This window comes from Hordeum vulgare, chromosome 6H (assembly GCF_904849725.1).
Source record: "Hordeum vulgare subsp. vulgare chromosome 6H, MorexV3_pseudomolecules_assembly, whole genome shotgun sequence".
Lineage (NCBI taxonomy): Eukaryota > Viridiplantae > Streptophyta > Magnoliopsida > Poales > Poaceae > Hordeum > Hordeum vulgare.
This window is the reverse complement of record NC_058523.1, coordinates 163,857,294-163,876,462: the sequence shown is the minus strand read 5'-3', so window position 1 is coordinate 163,876,462 and position 19,169 is coordinate 163,857,294. Positions and strand designations below refer to the sequence as shown.

Sequence of the window (19,169 nt, the reverse complement as noted above, 5' to 3'; positions counted from 1 at the left end):
ATTCACCAACTTCTTTATATTAAGTGTCTTTTATTATTGTATTAAGTGTCTTTTATTATCTCTTTATTGAATAATCATTGACCTTGGTTGTCTCCATGACTTGTTTCAGAGCGTAGATTCGAAGATACATCACAACAATCTTATTAACAACATTCTGGCAAAGGTCATTTCTCTTAAGATTTGAAGCTCTAATCTAACAAGCTCCTTGAATTTTATCTAGAATGAAGGCATTGGAAATTGCAATGGGCCTCAAACACTGTCGGTTCTATGCAGATAGAAGGTAATCTTGCACAGGCTGAGGATGCTATCATGCTAGATCAAGATGGTTTTGTATCAGAAACAAATGCAACAAACATAGTACGTACAATTAGGATCAGCTGAAATAGCTCAATATTAGCCATATGCTTTTTTTAAAGTGCTTGTGCATTAACTGCAGTTTATGGTCAAGAAGGGCATTGTATTGACACCTCATGCGGACTACTGCCTTCCAGGAATTACCCGTGCAACTGTAAGCCTATTCATCTTCCACTTGGAAAAAATTGAAGCCAATCTACAGAAGTGGTTCCCTCCAATTTGAAATGGCACGCGAGAAAATTTCTTGAGAAATTTCTGTCATGTTGTGTTGTGTGCCAATACTTTTGTCAAGGCCCAACGCTGTTTAGCAGTACCCAACTCATATCATGGACCAGTACTTCATACAACTAGATATGCACTGAAAGATTCACATACAAGCAACAAGTACATAGTTCGATCCTTTTGATTCTTATGTCTAGTAAATGGTGTTCTGGTGCAATATGTTGAATTACTATGTAAATAATACATAATACATTTAAACAAAAGCAAATCTTGAATTCTTAATTAAAAATACCTATATTTACCCAGCTCAGTGGATACAATATGTCCATTGTAAGACAACATATGGGTTTGATAAACAGAACCCAGTACAATCTGGAGGGACCAGTTTCCTTTTTATGCAGACATTGAGGTTCTTGATTATGGGCATGCTCTAAACGATCTTTGAAACAAAATGTAAAATATTCGAAATGTGGAAGCGGAAAGTCAGCACAATTTGTGTAGCCTTAGCATCTTCCTCTTATGTGTTCTGCAGCTTCAGCCCAGTTGCCTTATTTGACAGTTGTTTCTGTTCCTTTTCATAGAAGATATCATGGATATGCTTTGCTAAAGCATGACATGCATAAATATGATGTGTTTATCTACATGCATGGAAGAGGAAATTTATTAGTCGATAGCGAATCATTCTGCCATTGTTAGGGTGAAGAACTGAACTTACATGGTTCCACAGAAAACTCAATCTTCCTGTTTATTGAAGTTACTAATTAATATTTTGCATATTGAATGAAAATATCAGGTCATGGATCTTATTGTGAAAGAAAACCTGGTATTACATGAACGGCGAATTAGTCTATCTGAATTTCATGCTGCCGATGAGGTTAGATATTTTATGTCATGGACATTTGTTCATCTTGTCCTTCTACTGAGTTTTTTTTTTGTTTCGCAACTGTATAATATCCTTTATACTGAAATGTGCACTTATCTATTGAACTAAACAAAATAAAATAGCAGAAGTATGTTTTAAATTACTAAGCATTTTTCTTTTGAGAAAGTATAAAGGCTTGCGTCTCGATGCATTGATAGAAAAAGAATGTTAGAGCATCTCCAACGCAGAGCACCTATTGGACATCATCAAATGTCCGTGGACAGCGGGCTGGGTGGAGGCCATCCAGGCAGAGTCACCTAATATAATGTGGACACTGATTTTTCATTTATTTCAGGATTACATTTTACATAGCAAAAGATCCCTAAAACAACTAAAAAAACAACTATCCTAATCTACTCATGTTGGAGGTGTGGTTGAGGAACCCCGCGCCAGAAGGTCTGGTCTTGTCGTTGTTGGCGGCGGCCAGCGCGAACGAGGCAGAGCGCGGACAGCGGGCGGGGCGAAGGCCATCTAAAGAGAACATGACTTGATATTTTCATTCACCTAATGAACAAAACCTGGACACACGAGAGACGAGGTCGGGATGGTCAGACCTCAACGAGGCTACCGCCCACCAGCGAAAGATGTCGAACAAGAACTTTGAGGCGGCAGTTGTTGAACCGGTATGGGCCCAGCCCAGCCTCCTCTCCCTTAGGGCCCAAGCCCATGTAGAAGGACTGACCTAGAAAGGAGGCACCCGGCCCAGCTCCTAGTAGAGCCGCCACACACATTCACACGGGCTGGAGGTACTCCTCTCTTCCCTCCCGATTCAACATGGTATCAGAGCTAGGCGAGGATGACAGGGCCTGACGGGAGTGCAGCGGCGCCGGCAGACCTAGGAGCCGGAGGGGGCTCACCTCGGCGAGGGCTCCTCCCCCTCTTCCCCTTATCCCCTTCTCTCTCCCTCCCGTGGCTGTGCGGTGGCTGGCCTCTCGCAGCTGCAGGAGAGCTGCGCCAGCGGCTGTGTGCGCGCGAGGCAGACAAGGAGGTGGCGTGAGCTGCGTGGGTCTGCATGTGGGAGAGGCCGGAGAGAGGACTGGAGGGGAGCACGCGGCTGCAAGCTGCGGGCGAGCTGCACAACAGGGGGAGCAGGCAGAGGAGCTGCGGCTGCTGCTTGCTGATGCGTGTGCTGTGGTGCTGCTGGAGGAGAAGCGGATGCAGAGGAGACTGTAGCTGCTGATTCTGCTGGTTAGGTCGCTGCTGCTGCTGATTCTGATCTGGAGGTGGTACTGCTGCTGTCGCTGGAGGCTGTTGTGGCTAGAGAACAGTGTGCTGTGCTGCTGCTGCTGCTGCTGCTGCTGTAGGTGAACGAGGTGCTGTGTGTTGGGGGCTGCTGAGGCACTGCTGGCTGATCTGCAGGTGCTGTTTGAGGAAGAAGGGAGGTGTGGCTGCTACCTGCAGTTGCTGCTGCTGATTGTTGAGGAGAAGGATTTGAGGAGAGCCTGATGCTCAGGGAGAGGCCCTTCCTGATGGAGCAGGAGGCTGGCAGGGGGTGCCGTTTTGTGGCCACCAAAGCGCGCTTTGCAGGGGCCGATGTTGTTGCTAGCAGTGCCAAGCATACTGTTGTTTTGGAGATGGGTGATACCATAGCTGCGGCTGGTGCTCACCATGCAGTCAAGGAGTCTCTAGGGAATGATGACATGAGAAGGGGTGATGTGGAGCCAGAGAAGAGTGTTAAAGACAGTGTAGAGAAGGCCAATGCATGGTCAGAGAAGGAATACAACACGACTGTAGTAGAGGTTGAGAGGCTCAGGGAGGAATTGGAAAGCCTCAAGAGGAAGGTTGAGGAAATCCAGGCTGGCAAGGAAACAACAGAGGGGGCGACACGTGAGAAGGATGCTCAGACTGTTAAGTTGAGGGCTGAGTTGGAGGAACTTCATGCTTTCATATCACGGCTCCAAACTGCAGGCTTGAATCGCTATGGAGATTGTGCTCACTGGACCTCCACTGATGAAGTTAGTCCGGAAAAGGCATCTCTTACTGCTAATGAGAATGGTCTAGAATGGGTTCTAGACTCTGGAGCATCTAGGCATGTTGCGGGCAAATCCTGCATATTCGAATCTTACAATAAGCATCCCCCTTCTCACACGGGCACTATACAAACTGCCGATGGCACAAAACAACCGGTCATTGGAGTTGGTACAGTAAAGTGCACTCCGACCATCTCCCTATCCTCAGTTTTACATGTGCCGTCTTTTGCTGTCAATTTGGTCTCTTTCAGTACTCTCATTGATCAAATAGACTTTCGTGTGATCCTTGACAAATTTGGTTGTGAGATTAAGGATCGACAGACGAGGCAGACGGTTGGGACTGGCACCAGACGTAGGGGGCTCTGGTATATGGACCAGGGAGTGCAACCAGACTTGGTTTGTGCTGCGACCATGGAGGGCAAGGAGAAGCAGACGATGATCCATCACTGTAGGATGGGACATGTCTCGTTTGATAAAACGAGTAGAATATTTCCAGATGTTATGTGTGGAATAGGCAAGGGCAAGCTCACATGTGATGCTTGCGAATATGCAAAACACACAAGAGCTACATATGTGAGTAAGGGGCTTAGGAGCATATCTCCTTTTATGCTCATTCATTCGGATGTATGGAAGAGCCCAGTCGTGTCAGTGAATGGAATGAAGTACTTTGTTATCTTTATTGACTGCTATACTCGTATGACTTGGATTTATTTGATGCGTCATAAGGATGAGGTGCTCGGCTGTTTTCAGGATTTCCATGCCTTGTTAAAGAACCAGTCTAAGGTGCAGGTGCAGGTGATCAGGACTGACAATGGCACAGAGTATGTGAACAACACCTTTGGTGCCTTCTTGTCTGACCAAGGGATTCTTCATCAAACTTCTTGTCCGGACACCCCCCCCTCAGAATGGAGTGGCAGAAAGGAAGAATCAACATATTCTTGAGGTTACACGGTCGTTGATGTTTACCATGAATATGCACAAGTTTTTGTGGAGTGAAGCAGTTACGACAACCACATACCTGACCAACCGGACACCTTCAAGGATACTCGGCATGAAATCGGCATGTGAATTGCTGTTTGGAGAAAATAAGTTTGTTGTTCCCCCAAAGTTGTTTGGCAATACCTGCTTTGTTCGTGACCACCGACCTTCTGTTGGGAAGCTAGATCCGCGGGCAGTGAAGTGCGTTTTTTCTGGGCTATGCTTCGAGTCAGTAGGGGTACAACTGTTGGTGTCCCTCTGAGAAACGCTGATTAATCAGTATGGATGTCACTTCCAGGGAGTCTGAGCCATTGATAGGCACAAACCCGTTGAAGGATTCACGCCCAAGGGTGGCCCAATCTTCGCGGCGTAGGATCCAATCGGGGAGGGTAACTAGCTGCAAGCAGGCGGGATAACTAGCTTTATACCTGTCAAGGTTGGATGCGACCCGTACGTTGGGGATGGCTGACCGAAGCTGCAAGAACTCCAACCCGCTGTCCGAACAATCGCAGAACCACAAACCGGGACTAACCCACACAAAACGGCCGGAACCGTAGAGCACGAGGTAGAGGGAACCAGAGGCTCCTTCTCGCGAATCCGAATGAACTCACAAGAGCAAAGGTCGCAAGAACCTTGAAAGGGCCATCTCCACGAGGCTGCAACTTGCATTTGCGCTGATTCGGGAAACGATCCTTCCTTAGGTGTATCCACACCAAGTCACCTTCTTCAAACATCTTCTTTCTTCCTTTGTTTGCTCTCTTTGCGTACTGCTCGGTCATCTTCTCAATGTTTTCTTTAGTCTTCTCATGAATTTTCTTCACAAATTCAGCACGCTTACTTGCATCAATATTGGTTCGTTCCTGCAAAGGCAAAGGCAAAAGGTCTATGGGAGCAGCAGGTTTGAAACCATAAACAACTTCAAAAGGGCAAAATTTAGTGGTCGAATGTACCGCCCTGTTGGACGCAAACTCCACGTGGGGGAGACATTCTTCCCACATCTTCAGATTCTTCTTCAAAACTGCTCTCAGCATCATGGATAGTGTGCGGTTGATTTGTGTGGGTTTCACAACGCAGCACATGGCGTTCGACATCACGTCTCATCTTTTGGCCAAAAGAAATGGTCAATCAACACACTCTCAGTTTTCTTGGCACCAAAATGTCCCATGAGACCACCAACATGTGCTTCCTGTAATAATAGTAAAGGAACAGAGCAATCTGGAATGCACAATTTGTTAGCTCGAAACAAGAAACCATCATGCATATGAAACTTTTCCCATCCTTTTCCCACATTGCATTTGGAATATGGTTCAGCAAAATATGTATCTTGAGCATATAATTATTTTATACTTTGCAATCCAAGAGTTTTAGCATCTAGTTGGGAAAGTAAGATATGACGTCTAGACAAGGCATCGGCAACAACATTATCTTTTCCTTTCTTGTACTTGACAATATAGGGAAAAGATTCTATGAATTCACTCCATTTTGCATGCCTAGGGTTCAGTTTTAGTTGACCTCTAAGATGCTTCAAAGATTCATGGTTGGAATGTATCACAAATTCTTTAGGCCACAAATAATGTTGCCATGTCTCCAAAGATCTTACAAGTGCATATAATTCTTTGTCATAAACAAAATAATTGAGAGTTGGACCACTTACCTTCTCACTGAAATATGCAACAGGCCTACCTTCTTGCATTAGCACTCCTCCGATACCAACACCACTTGCATCACATTCAATTTCAAAAGTCTTACCAAAGTCGGGTAGAGCAAGCAATGGTGCGGTTGTCAACTTATCTTTCAGCTCTTGAAAGGCCTTCTCTTGTGCAAGACCCCACTTGAAGGGTACTTCTTTCTTTGTGAGCTCGTTCATTGGGGCAGCAATGGTGCTGAAATCCTTCACAAATCGACGGTAGAAACCAGCAAGGCCAAGAAAGCTTCGTACTTGGCTCACATTTTGTGGAGGCATCCACTCACGGATGGCTGTGACCTTCTCCTCATCTACCTCCACAACTTGACCTGAAACAATAAAGCCGAGAAACACAACTTTGTCGGTGCAAAATGTGCACTTTTCCTTGTTAGCATATAATTTCTCCTCCCTTTTTGGTGACAGCCCCGGTGGTACCTCCTTGGGGAAAACATCTTCATACCCCTGCAAAATTTCAGCAACAACACTAGGAGTGGTAGAGGGTAAGTCATTAGTAGAAAGAAAAGTTTCCTTGTACAGAAGTACAAAGAAAACGGAATTGGGTTCTCTCAACTCCCTCATGTCCCTTTTCCTAGCCATCATAACTAACCCCTGCTTTTCCCATGTCTTGGTCAATTTAAGCTGTGGGGTTTTATTTGGCTTTGGATTCTCTCGCTCACTATGTTGGTGGATCTCACTCAAGTGTTTCTCACTCTCTCTCTCTCTTTCCTTTTCATATCATCCATCAATATTTCTTCGGGCGTCAAAGGGAGCAAGGATATGCGTTCTCCCTTGTATTGGAACGAGAGGCGATTAGCACGGCTGCTGATTTGCACATCATGATCAAACAACCAAGGTCTTCCCAGCAACAATTGACATGCTTGCATTGGCACCACATCACATTCCACTTGATCTTGATACTTCCCAATGGAAAACTGAACGGTGACCATGTTACTTACTCGCAGCGATCCACAATCACTAAGCCATTGCATCTTGTAGGGACTTGGGTGTCTTCTTTGTGTTAAGAAGTATTAGTATTAGTCTAGGAGTCCTTATTAGTCTATTAGTATTAGTCTAGGAGTCCTTATTAGTCTATGTTTACTTTCCTTGCACCTCAAGTCATGTGTAATATATATATGCCCCTTGGGCCTTAAATACAGATAAGTTGCTTGCCTAACATGGTATTAGAGCTTAGGTTATTTTTTTCGGGCGCAGCAACTCGCCCTCCCGATCCAATCTCGCGCTTTTCTTGCGTGATCGGCGCTGCCCAACCCCTATCCGGCGCTGCCCAACCCCTATCCGGCGGCTCCCTCGACGGCGGCCATGGCGGACTGGGCGGGGCTCCACGAGGACTTCCTCCTGCTGCTCGTCCCGCGCCTCCCCTCCCTCGACCTCCGTAGCTTCCGCGCCGTCTGCGCCTCCTGGCACGCCGTGGCCGCCACCTTCGCCTCGGCCGGCGGCCGCCGCGTCCAGCCGCCGCCGCCTCATCCCGCTGTATCTCACGCCCCCAGCCGTCGCCAGATCCCGCCGCCTCCCTCCTTATTTCGGTGGATGTTGCTCGTGGCAGGGGATGGCGATGGCGCCCTCGTGCCTGAAGCCATACTCGCGCTCGGCCTCATTGAAGAGGGCCCCGAAGAGCGGGTGCTTGTCGTCGTCATCATCGAATTCGTCCTCCGGCCGATTCTCCCAGCAGGATGTACGCCGCCGTCGACTTCCAGGTCGCGGGCCCCGCTGCTTCCTAACGGCCGTCGGGATGCTGCCTGCCTCGAGCAAGGACGTGGCGCCCTCCTGCAGCTGTTGCCGTTCCGCCTCTAGTTGCTTCCCGAGCGTATGTCTCTTCCCCGTGGACGTGCACGAGTCTCTTCCCGGAGCAGCTGGTAGCGTGCATGCTGCTCTGCGTGCTCCTCTGTCTAATTCCGCATGCACGCCATGCTGCCCGCTGGTGCTAGCGACCACTTGGTACAACTTGGTGTACGCTACCTACTGCTAGCCACTTCCTGCTGCTACTATGCTCTCTGTCATCTTCCGCTGTCATTGTTTCTAGTTTTTTAGTTTTTTTCCGCTGCGTCCACCAAATCCGTCGATGTTATGTGTTTTCTCATGCCATGCGAGTCCACCATACCTTTGTCCGTCGGCCTTTTCTCCGGTCCTGATCCTTTCTATACAACTTTTGTGGCCTATTTGCCCTTGTTGTTTCCTATAGGATTTCCTGGATTTCTTTTGCATTGTCGATCTACGTCCATCGTGCCTTAACCGCCGAGATTTTTTCGCCGTCGGTTGTCGTGGACTATGATTTTCTGCACAATGCTTTATTCTCTTGATGTGCCATCTTCTTTTGACAACCCATCTTCTCTTGATACTTATGTTGTATCTTCAAGTGATGCGGTGTCTTCCTCTGATGTGCCATCTCTTCGGTGTCTTCCTATGATGTGTCATCTTCTTTTGGCAACCCATCTTCTCTTGATACTTATCTTGTATCTTCAAGTGATGCGGTGTCTACCTCTGATGTGCCATCTCTTCGTTATCTCCTTCGGCGACTCGACAAGTTTTGAAGACTCTTCATGCTACGAAGACACTCTCAAGACGCGGATTTGGATTATCATTTTTTTTAGTATTACACTTCTTCAAAATGCAATGCTATTGCATACGCTTTGCATTTGAGAGGGGGGGGGGGTGTTAGGAAGTATTAGTATTAGTCTAGGAGTCCTTATTAGTCTATTAGTATTAGTCTAGGAGTCCTTATTAGTCTATGTTTACTTTCCTTCCACCTCAAGTCATGTGTAATATATATATGCCCCTTGGGCCTTCAATACAGATAAGTTGCTTTCCTAACACTTTGTTTCAGTCCCAACCTCTCCACCAAATCTGAACTTGCAATGTTATTGCAGCTGCCATTGTCAATGCTACAAACCTTGTTCTTGATAGTTCCACGGGTGTGAAAGATATTATGTCGCTGCCCTTTCTCTTCTCTAGCTGCATTAATACTAAGCACACGACGGGAAACAAAGCAATCTCCCATGTTGGGCTGAATATCACAAGAACGTGTCTCTCCTTCTCCAACTTCATGCTCAGTTTGTGTTCCATCATCTTCATGTTCATTCTCAGATTCCCATTCACCTTGTTCATTGATCAGTAGGACTTTTTGATTCGAACACTCGGAAGAGATGTGACCACGCCCTTTGCACTTCCAACACTCAATATCTCGGCTGCGAGTTGATGGTACAGTTGTGGAATTATTGGTACTTGCAGCAGCAACAACAACACGTTTGTCACCATTGCGAGGAGCCGGTGATAAGCCGAAGATGCTGCTGCTCGCCGGGTGGCAGTAGGAGTATGCTGAAAATGAGAACCGCCATGAGAGGAACTTGGCTGCGACCTATGCCATGGTGTGGTGGTGCGGTTCAGAGATGAACGTCCATGGCCACTCCGCTGCACCTTCCTCTCCGTGCGCTTTGCTTGATCCAAAATATCTTGTAGAGTGTTATAAGGAAACATCTCCACAAAATCGGAAATATCGTTGTTGAGACCATGCAAAAATCTTGCCATCTTTGACTCTTCATCTTCATGAACACGAGCACGAACCAGCAGCGATTCCTTCTCTTTATAATACTCATCCACCGTGCGAGTACCTTGGGTGAGGCGTTGCAATCTGTTTCGGAGATCTCTTTGATATTGTGAAGGAACAAACCGCCTCCTCATTGCTTGCTTCATTTCTTCCCATGTACCAATGTGTTCACGACCCAACAGCAGCTAGTTTTCTTGTAGTTGGTTCCACCAAGTGAGTGCATAACCTGAAAACTCAACACAAGCAAGGTTTATCCTTTTTGGATCTGCAAGATTGTGGATGCGAAAAATCTGATCACATTGCTCTTCCCAATCAAAATATGCATCCGGATCTTCCTTTCCCGTGAACTTGGGAACCTGCAACTTTATTCTTGCAATATTATCAGGATCATCTCGACCACGACGGTCATGACGACGACCATCATCACCATATGCAGCAGCACACGATACGGAATACCATCATAGTCATCAAACTCATCACCATGACCACGAGCAGCATGCTCGTGTGGGTCAAAGTAGCGTCCACGAGGACCATGGCCTCGCCCTCTATCATGTCCTCCTCGCGGCACTCCACGAGCAGCAACACCACGACCTCGAGCAGCAGCACCGGTGTCTTCAACTTCCCAATGATCTCCGCCATAGTTGTTGTACTCATCTTCATGTCCTCTTCGGGCAGCACCTCCCACGGAGTTTTCACCGCTAGCTTCGCCGTGCGGGTCAATAAGGTCTTGTCGGTGTGGAACCCCATTGCCCCGTGCGGGAGGATGCTCATTGAGCATCCTGTCCATGGTTTGTTGAAGTTGAAGGATGCCGTTCTGCACCTGTTGAAACTCCGCACGTGAGATCGGATCCTCATCTCCTCCTTGATTTTCTCCATGAACACTCAAACCAGATCCTGCCATGTTAGTAGGGCTAAAGAAAGTGGAATAGGATTTTTTTTTGTGGAATCACACAACCTCACCTCTTACTCACCAAAGTTCTTATGAGTTCAAAACAGACCACGGTTCTCCCGGATGTGTTAAAGCGATTGAAAGACAGGGATCAAAGAACTAGCTTCGGTTTTTGGTGGAGCTCTAGGTGGGGTAAACAAAGAGGGCTTGTGCTGAAATCAAGTTGATGCAAACCAAGAATTTTTTATGGAAATATGAGACCTTGCACCAAGATTGAAAAGCAAACAGCTCACACAAAACTTCCTTAAAGTTTCTACCGAACTGAAACTTTTGGAACTTGCTCAACACTTTCTTTCTCTCTTTTTTTTGCACTTCTTTTCTTCTTTTTCTGTTTTTTTCTCTCTTTCTAAGTAACACAACGAAATCTGAAAACTACTACAACGATGAACTTGGTGCAGATCTAAAAGATGAAAAACTTGCAAGGAATGCAACAACAAGATCTCAGCACCAACAAGGTTTTGGGATTTATTTTTGGTGAGGCTTTGGACTATAGGACGGAAAAATTTGCAACAAAACCTACCGATCTAAAGGGATGATAACAAGACGAACTATGATAACAGATCCTACCGTGTAAACGAAAGCTCTGATACCAAGATGATAGGCACAAACCCATTGAAGGATTCACGCCCGAGGGTGGCCCGATCTTCACGGCATAGGATCCAATTGGGGAGGGTAACTAGCTGCAAGCAGCAGGGATAACTAGCTTTATACCTGCCAAGGTTGGATGCGACCCGTACGTTGGGGATGGCTGACCGAAGCTGCAAGAACTCCAACCCGCTGTCCGAACAATCGCAGAACCACAAACCGGGACTAACCCACACAAAACGGTCGGAACCGTAGAGCACGAGGTAGGGGGAACCAGAGGCTCCTTCTCACGAATCCGAATGAACTCACAAGAGCAAAGGTAGCAAGATCTCTTGGATCTCAAGCAATCTTGGCTGCAAAGCTTATAGCTGTTTTTGGTTTGACAAAAGACCCCTAACAAGATGGGGGAGATTGGGTTTTATAGCTGGGACAACCCCCTTAGCTAGGTGTGAAAAGGGTTCAAAATGGTGCAGAATTCATATGCTTCCCTTGGGTGAAGAGTAGTCAACTTGGTGAGTTATTGGAGAGCTCCTTGGAAATTCGCGTAGCATTTATCAGCCGGAACACCTTCCACCAAAACTTGAATATCTTGAGCTACACAACTTTAAATGATGTGAGGTTTTTTGGGTTGGAAAGTAAACTTCAAGGATCTTCTGTTAGTATAGCCCAAAGGCCCCGTCTATGTTCCATATGGGTGGGGCACAACCAAAGATCAGAGGCAAAAATTCTGTAGAAAACAGATTCACTTGAAACTTGTTTTCTTCAATTTTACTTCTTCAACTTGTTTCTTCATGAGCTCATATGTTGTTGGATTCCTTCATTGTGTACCTAAGTTCAACCAACAACAATGGAGATGAAGGCACAACCATTTCATCAAGTTTATAAGATAAACTTAAGTTAGCGTTCACCTGGTCACATATAAGTTTGGCACGACTTCTTGTTATAGGTCCATCGATGGTTGGTGTAGTGTTCTTGGTTGGGATGGCCTCATCAGCCATTCTACGGTGGGCCGACAGACCTAAGTTTGTTGTTTGCGGAGCTTCACCACTTACACTTTGTGCAGGATGGTCAAGAGGGAGAGAAGGTTGTATCTCATTCTCATGATGATTCTGTGGGCACTAACACTGAGGAGGATGTACATGTTCAAGTCCAACCAATTGTTGGTACAATTCCAGTTGGTACTCTCACTGATGGTGATGTGCAGGTCCGGGTTCATCCAACAATGGGTTCCATTTAGATTGGTAATCTCCGGCTTCCTGTTCGGGATCGATGGCAGACAAACACCTTGGTATACTCTCGACGACAACCACACGTGCAAGGGGAGCAGCAAGGCAGTGAGGCAAGAGTGTAGGGGGAGCAACAAGGCAGCGAGGCAGGAGTGCAGGGGGAGCAGCAAGGCAGTGAGACAAACTCATCTGACACAGTGGAGTTGCCCATTGCGTTGCGAAAGGCTACACGTGAAGCAACAAGAAAGGATGAAATAGCAAGGAAAGCTCTACCGAAGGATGATGCTTGTGGTGATCTTGATATTGGCAATTTTGTGTCTTATAAGGCTTTGTCACCCTCATATAAGGCATTTGTTGCCTCCCTTCAAACTGTGTCAATTCCAAAGGATTTGAAGGCTGCAAAGCAAGATCCAAAGTGGCGTGAAGCGATGATAGAAGAGTTGGAAGCACTAAGGAAAAACAAGACGTGTGCTAACCACATTGCCGGCAGAAAAGAAAACAATGAGTTGTAAGTGGATCTTATATAGTGAAGCGGAATCCTGAAGGGAAGGTGGAACGATATAAGGCCAGATTGGTCGCCAGAGGATATAGTCAAACTTATGGAATTGACTATGATGAGACGTTTGCTCCCGTGGCAAAGATGAACACAGTAAGGATATTGGTCTCCTGTGCTGCAAACTTTGGGTGGAAGTTGCATCAATTAGATGTCAAGAATGCCTTCTTGCATGGTGTGTTGCAGGAAGAAGTGTACATGAAGATACCACCAGGTTTTGGTACTTCAAAGACTATGGGGAAGGTATGGAGGCGGAAGAAATCCTTGTATGGACTTAAGCAATCACCAAGGGCATGGTTTGATAGGTTCATAGGTGCTGTCCGTGGTATGGGGCATGGTCAGTGTAACGGCGGCCACACGATGTTCTACAAGCACTCTGATCGGAAGATCACCATTCTTGTTGTTTATCTGGATGACATTATCATCACTGGAGATGATAAGGAGGAAATAGAAAGACCGAAGGGTTGTTTGAGCAAGGAGTTTGAGGTAAAGGATTTGGGTAATCTAAAATACTTTCTTGGCGTTGAAGTGGCTCGGACAGAGAAGGGAATCTCTTTGTGCCAACGAAACTACACCTTGGATCTCTTGAGTGACGTGGGCATAATGGGATGTCGTACTGCCCCTACTCCGATTGAACAAAATCACCAAGTGACAGCACAATCAGGAGAGCTGGTGAATAAGGAAGATTATCAGAAATTGGATGGGAGGTTGTTGTACTTGTGTCATACCAGGCCTGACATTACGTATGCTATGGGGTGGTGAGCAGATACATGCATGAAACAAGGAGTGGGCATCTTGATATTGTGCATAGAATCCTGAGATACTTGAAGGGGACTCCGGGTAAAGGGTTGTGGTTTGGGAAGAGTGGACATCTTGAGGTGGATGGCTATAGTGACTCTGACTGGGCCAGTTGTCAAGATGATAGAAGATCAACTTTTGGCTACTGCGTGTTTGTGGGAGGAAATTTGGTGTCATGGAGAAGCAAGAAACAGCCGGTTGTGTCTAGATCAACAGCAGAAGCTGAGTATAGAGCATTATCTCAAGGGTTGTGTGAGATGCTCTGGGTGAAGTACCTGCTGAGTGAGTTGAAACTTCTGAGGAAGGGACCCTTGAAGGTGTGGTGTGACAATCAGTCAGCTATAGCTATCGCTAATAACCCAGTTCAACTTGATAGGACAAAGCATGTGAAAATTGATCGCTTCTTCATTAAGGTGAAACTTGATGCCGGGATCTCTGGGCAGCAGTTTGCAGATTTTTTGATAAAGGGACTGGGGACAAAGAAGTGTAACTTGGCATGTGACAAGATGGGAATGATAGATATCTACCACCGATCTTGAGGGGGAGTGTTGAACCGGTATGGGCCCAGCCCAGCCTCCTCTCCCTTAGGGCACAAGCCCATGTAGAGGGACTGACCTAGAAAGGAGGCACCCAGCCATCCAGCTCCTAGTAGAGCCACCACACACATTCACACGGTCTGCTGGTACTCCTCTCTTCCCTCCTGATTCAACAACAGACATTTGTTATCAAGTTTTGAAGTTCGACCACTTCTAAGCTAGCAATTACTAAGCATTTTAAGATTTTTAAATTACTTCTTTTCCTTTTTGTGCAGGTTTTACTTTCTTCTTTAATGTTAATAAACTTAAATGATGCTATGCTATAGCTATAGTTATAGTTATAAGTTGTAGTTACATGAATTATGCATGTGTAGAATGGATCACTCAAATTTGGCTGTTTCTCTTAGAAGAACTTTCAAATTAACACATCTCCTTGTTTATGAACTACCATAATAAGGCAGGCTGCATACTTTCAACTACTGCAGTAAGTTAAAATACACTATTTATTGCCCTGGTAATGTGATTTTTCACATGCAGGTGTGGACAACCGGAACAATGGGCGAAATTACACCGGTGAGCTGACTTTTTTGCACTATATGGTCACGTTTTTTCTATCCATTTAAGTACTGCCCCCATGTTGGAGTTAATCTTGTTATGACTTGGACAAGAAGGTGCAAGACATGTCTAGCATGGCAGTGAGCGTAGTCAAAAAGAAAATTGACTGCTAGTTGCCTAAATGAGTAAGAAAGAGCTGCAGCAAGTAGTAGTAATAGCAAAGTTTGAGTTTCTATGGTCGTATGCTTAATATGGAAGGAAGCTAGCTAGGGCATGAGTAGTGTCCAGTTGGGTACTGTAGCATGGTGGTGTCTAGCAACGCTGTATAAACCTCTATATAAGAGCATCTCCAGCCGTTCGCCCCCCCAGAGGCATGAAATAGCGCCACCTGGGGGCGCGCCGGCGAAAAAATCGGCGTGGGGGGCTCGGGTTCCCAGTCGCCCCCCCAAAGGTCACCCCCAACCCTTTTTTTTAAACAAACTCGGCCTAAATTCGGCCAAAAACGACTCAAATTTGAAGGAAATTCATAGTTTACATTGATATTTGTACAAAATTGAAATAAAAACATAAACTAAAAAGAAATTGAACGCCGTCGCCCGCCGCCTTCTACATGCCGAGAAGCTTGTAGAAGTTGGTGTAGTCGCCGCCGTCGTCCTACGCTCCGCTGCCGTCCTTGCTGCACCCCTGCCCTGGGTCGCCGTGGCGAATGGGGTTGGAAGGCTCGGGCGCCTCCTCGTCGTTGTCGTCGAGGATGACGACGTCGTCCTCCTCGCGGCCGCGGCGCCGGGCCGCGATCTCCTCAAGGGTGCGGCGCTGGCGCTCCATCTCCTCCCGGACGTAGTCGTCTCGCGCCCATTTGAGGGCGGTCTTGTCGTCGGCAGCCATGGCCAGGTGCTCCTGCTTGACGGGGAGGAGCGCCGGCTCTGTCTTCGGCTTGACGAGGCGGGAGGAGGCGCCGCGCTCGTTGATGACGCCGCCGCCGCTGCGTGTGCCTCGCTTTAGCGGCGTCTCCTGCCGCTCCGGTTTGACGGGAAGGAGCGTCGGCAACCCGGAGGAGCGGGAGTGGGAGCCAGACGAGGAGGAAGACCCTGTCTCCATCCGCCTCGGCGTCCAAGAACTGTCGCGACGGCGGGTACTCGTACCACGGCGAGTTGCCGCCCTCGATGTGCTCGAGCCTCGAGGACGGCCTCCAACGTGCGGCCAGGGAAGCCCCACCATAGGCGGCGCCCCTCGGAGTTGAAGCGGCTGCGGGGGTCGACTTCGTTGGTGGCGGCGAGCTGGTCGGCGTGACGGCGCTCGAAGTACGCCGTCCACGGCATGTTGCTGTCGGGGGCGTACCTCGGCAGGTTCCGCGAGCTCTCCGGTAGCGTTGACTGGATGCGCGCGATGTCCGCGCGCCGGTCAGCTTCAGAGGGCGGCGGTGGCACCGGGACGCCGCTGGCGCTCAGCCTCCACGAGCCCACCACCCGCATGTCCGGTGGCGCCGGGTAGTCCGCCTCGTAGAGGAGGCAGGCCTCGGACTTGTGCGGGTGGCAGCTGCCGAAGCCGTTGGCCGCGGCTCCGCCGCCGGGGTAGCGCTCGGCCATTGGAGAGAGGGAGAGAAGGCGCCGCTGACAAAGGGGCCAAAGAGGAGAGGGCATCGACGGCGAGGAGTCTGGCGGCAGAGGTGTGAGGCCACCGACGAGGGTAGGGGCAACTTATATAGCCGCGGGCGGGCGGCGCCGTGTGAACGCGTGGCAGGAGTGGACGGGACGTGCGTTGCCGAAACCCGCGTTGCCGCGCCTTCACTGCGCCGCCCGTGAAGAATCAATGGAAGGCTGATCGGCGGCGCAGCCTTCGCATTGATTCCCACGGGAAACGAGACGATGAGGACGATGAACGCGCCTAGTCGCTGACTCGGCGGGTCCACATCCGTTTCGCGTCCCCGCGCCCCGGGTTCGGTCTAGGACCGTCGGGACCAATTTCGGCCCTCACCAGCGAAAAGGGGCTCCTGGGGCGCGACTGAGCCGTTTTTTTTAGCGCCGGCGACAAAAAAGGGGCCGGTTGGGGGCGCGGCTGGAGATGCTCGAAGGAGGGACACCCCATATGGAGTGAATCTAAGTAGCAAGCCAAGATGGAGTTGGGCGTTTTATAGGACGGGCTCCAGGAAGTTCTTTTAAAATATATATTTAAAAGTTTCAGACAAATTCATTTTTTCTACCAATACGTATACATGTTATCTAAGTATATGTATATTTTGATTAAACGGTACAATTATTTGCAAGTTACACAAGAAGACAAAATCTGGCCCAAATACAACAAAGAAAAAGCCCATTTCAATCTATGTATTTGTCCTTTTTGTGTACATCACATATGAACATATATGTTCATGAAAATATTGTATGTACAAACAGACACTACACATATATGTTTGTGTATACTTTTTTTCAGATTTTTTGAGGTGTAGAAAATGTTTTTAAGCTGGAAAAAAAGGAGAACCCTGAACCCCGGACACCAAATGTACTTTCCATCCAAGATGTAGTAGTGCCAAGCCTTTGTGTCAGGATGTAGCACATATGTACGAGTATCATGCATGTGTGTATACGAGGAGTGCGTGTAAGGATGTAGCCTCACAGCATGCGTTGCTGATGAGCATCATGTGAGGCAATGCATTTGTTGCTTGTAAGGCAATAGTTGTGCTTGTAGAGAGATGCAGCATTTGTTGGTAAGCACTAAATAAATGGCATTTGTTGCTCAGGCCAATACCCCAGTGGTTTATTTAATTTTGGAAATTTGAGTACAGATTGGGCAACATTTCAATGCAACTTCTATGGCCAGATCATATGAACCCTTTTTGGTTGTTAAGAGCATCTCCAACAGCCGTCCAACGCGCGGCGCGTTAAAAATGAATTTGCAGCGCGCAGTTCGCCTGTTTTGGCGCGGTGACCAATGCTGGCTCCAGCGGCCGCTGTGAAATGCACAACGCGTGCTTAGCTTCAGCAGGCGCGCTGAAATGCAGTTGCTAGATAAAAAATACATAGATATTTCATAGATAGATAGATAAAACGATACATAGATATTTGTCATAATACATAGATAAAACAATGAAAACTACTAGAACCTACTAGATAAAAAGTACGGTGCAACTACTAGAACCTACTCGGAGTCGTCCTCCTCCTCCTCATCATTCTCGGTGTCTGAGGTATCGAGCCAAATATCATCCCAACGTTCGTCGTCACTCCCAAAGAACGACTTCCCGCCGTCGTTGTTGACGACCTCGCACTGCGATATGGCCAGTGTCTTGCGCCGACGCCTGTCATCCCGCTCCTCGCGGCGCCTTGCCGTCCTCTCTGCCCAGAAGGCGTTCTCGGCGGCGACATCCTCCGAGTGGCGCCGGCGCCACTCCCTCCTCGGCGATGAGGAGGCGGCGCTGCCGCCAACGGTGGTCCTCACGGTCCTGGTCTGTTATCAGACGAGGCGGAGGGGCGACAGCATGCGCCTGCTCGCGCGTGTAGACGTCGTGGAAGTACATCTGCACGTGAGGCCTCCCTAGGCGCCACGCCGCCGCGTCGTACGCGCGGGCGGCCTCGTGCGTGGTCTCGAACGTGCCGAGGCCGAGGCGGACGTCGCCGGACCGGATCTCGGCGTACTAGACGCCGGAGGGGTGCGCGCGGACGCCTGTGTAGCCCGAAGATCCACGGCGGCATGGTGGCTCGCTGGGGCGCTTCGGTGGCGGCGCGGCAGAGGGAGCGGCGAGGAAGCGACACAGCGCGTGTCGTAAAGGGAGCGACGAGGAGAGCGATGGGCAGCCGCGTGGCGAGCGCCGCAATTTATAAGCGCGCCCGAAGCGGTGCGCCAAATCTAGCGCGCAACCGCCCGCTTTCTCCCCCCCGCGCGCAATCGTTTGCCGCGCGTGCTAATTTCCCGCGTCCGCTGGAGCGCGCGCTAAAAACTCAGTTTACCGCGCGTGTTTTTTAGCGCCGCTGTTGGAGATGCTCTAAAAATGTCAATGGTTGATAGGTGTAGGCATGTTAGCTTATCTGCATGTGCAAAAATATTGTTCTTGTTAGACAGTCAAACTCCTCTCTCCCCACTAGCAGGCACGACTGCATGATCCCACGATCTCATGCACGTCGCCACTCCCGGCGCCTCGCGCCCTTGTTGTAACCTCTGTACTCTGTACATATATATTGAATGTAATACGATCGGCAGTACCTTAAGGGGTTCCATTTACCCATTCTTCCACCTGTTTACATGGTATCAGAGGCTGGGCTATCTCATCTCCTGTAGCTAGCC

General features: G+C 48.3%; 1 protein-coding gene across 5 annotated transcripts in view; it reads left to right on the top strand.

Annotated features, from left to right (window-relative positions):
- LOC123406340 (branched-chain-amino-acid aminotransferase-like protein 1) overlaps positions 1-19,169 on the top strand; it is a 30,454-nt gene that overhangs the window by 5,973 nt on the left and 5,312 nt on the right. For 2 of the 5 annotated variants that reach the window (XM_045099837.1, XM_045099841.1), the window contains 5 exons: positions 110-163; positions 274-357; positions 437-508; positions 1,370-1,450; positions 14,877-14,912. In XM_045099837.1, the coding sequence (XP_044955772.1) occupies positions 110-163; positions 274-357; positions 437-508; positions 1,370-1,450; positions 14,877-14,912 (327 nt within the window). Of the gene's footprint in view, positions 1-109; positions 164-273; positions 358-436; positions 509-1,369; positions 1,451-14,876; positions 14,919-19,169 lie in introns of those variants that run through there. The other 3 variants (XM_045099839.1, XM_045099838.1, XM_045099840.1) reach the window with 3 other exon arrangements.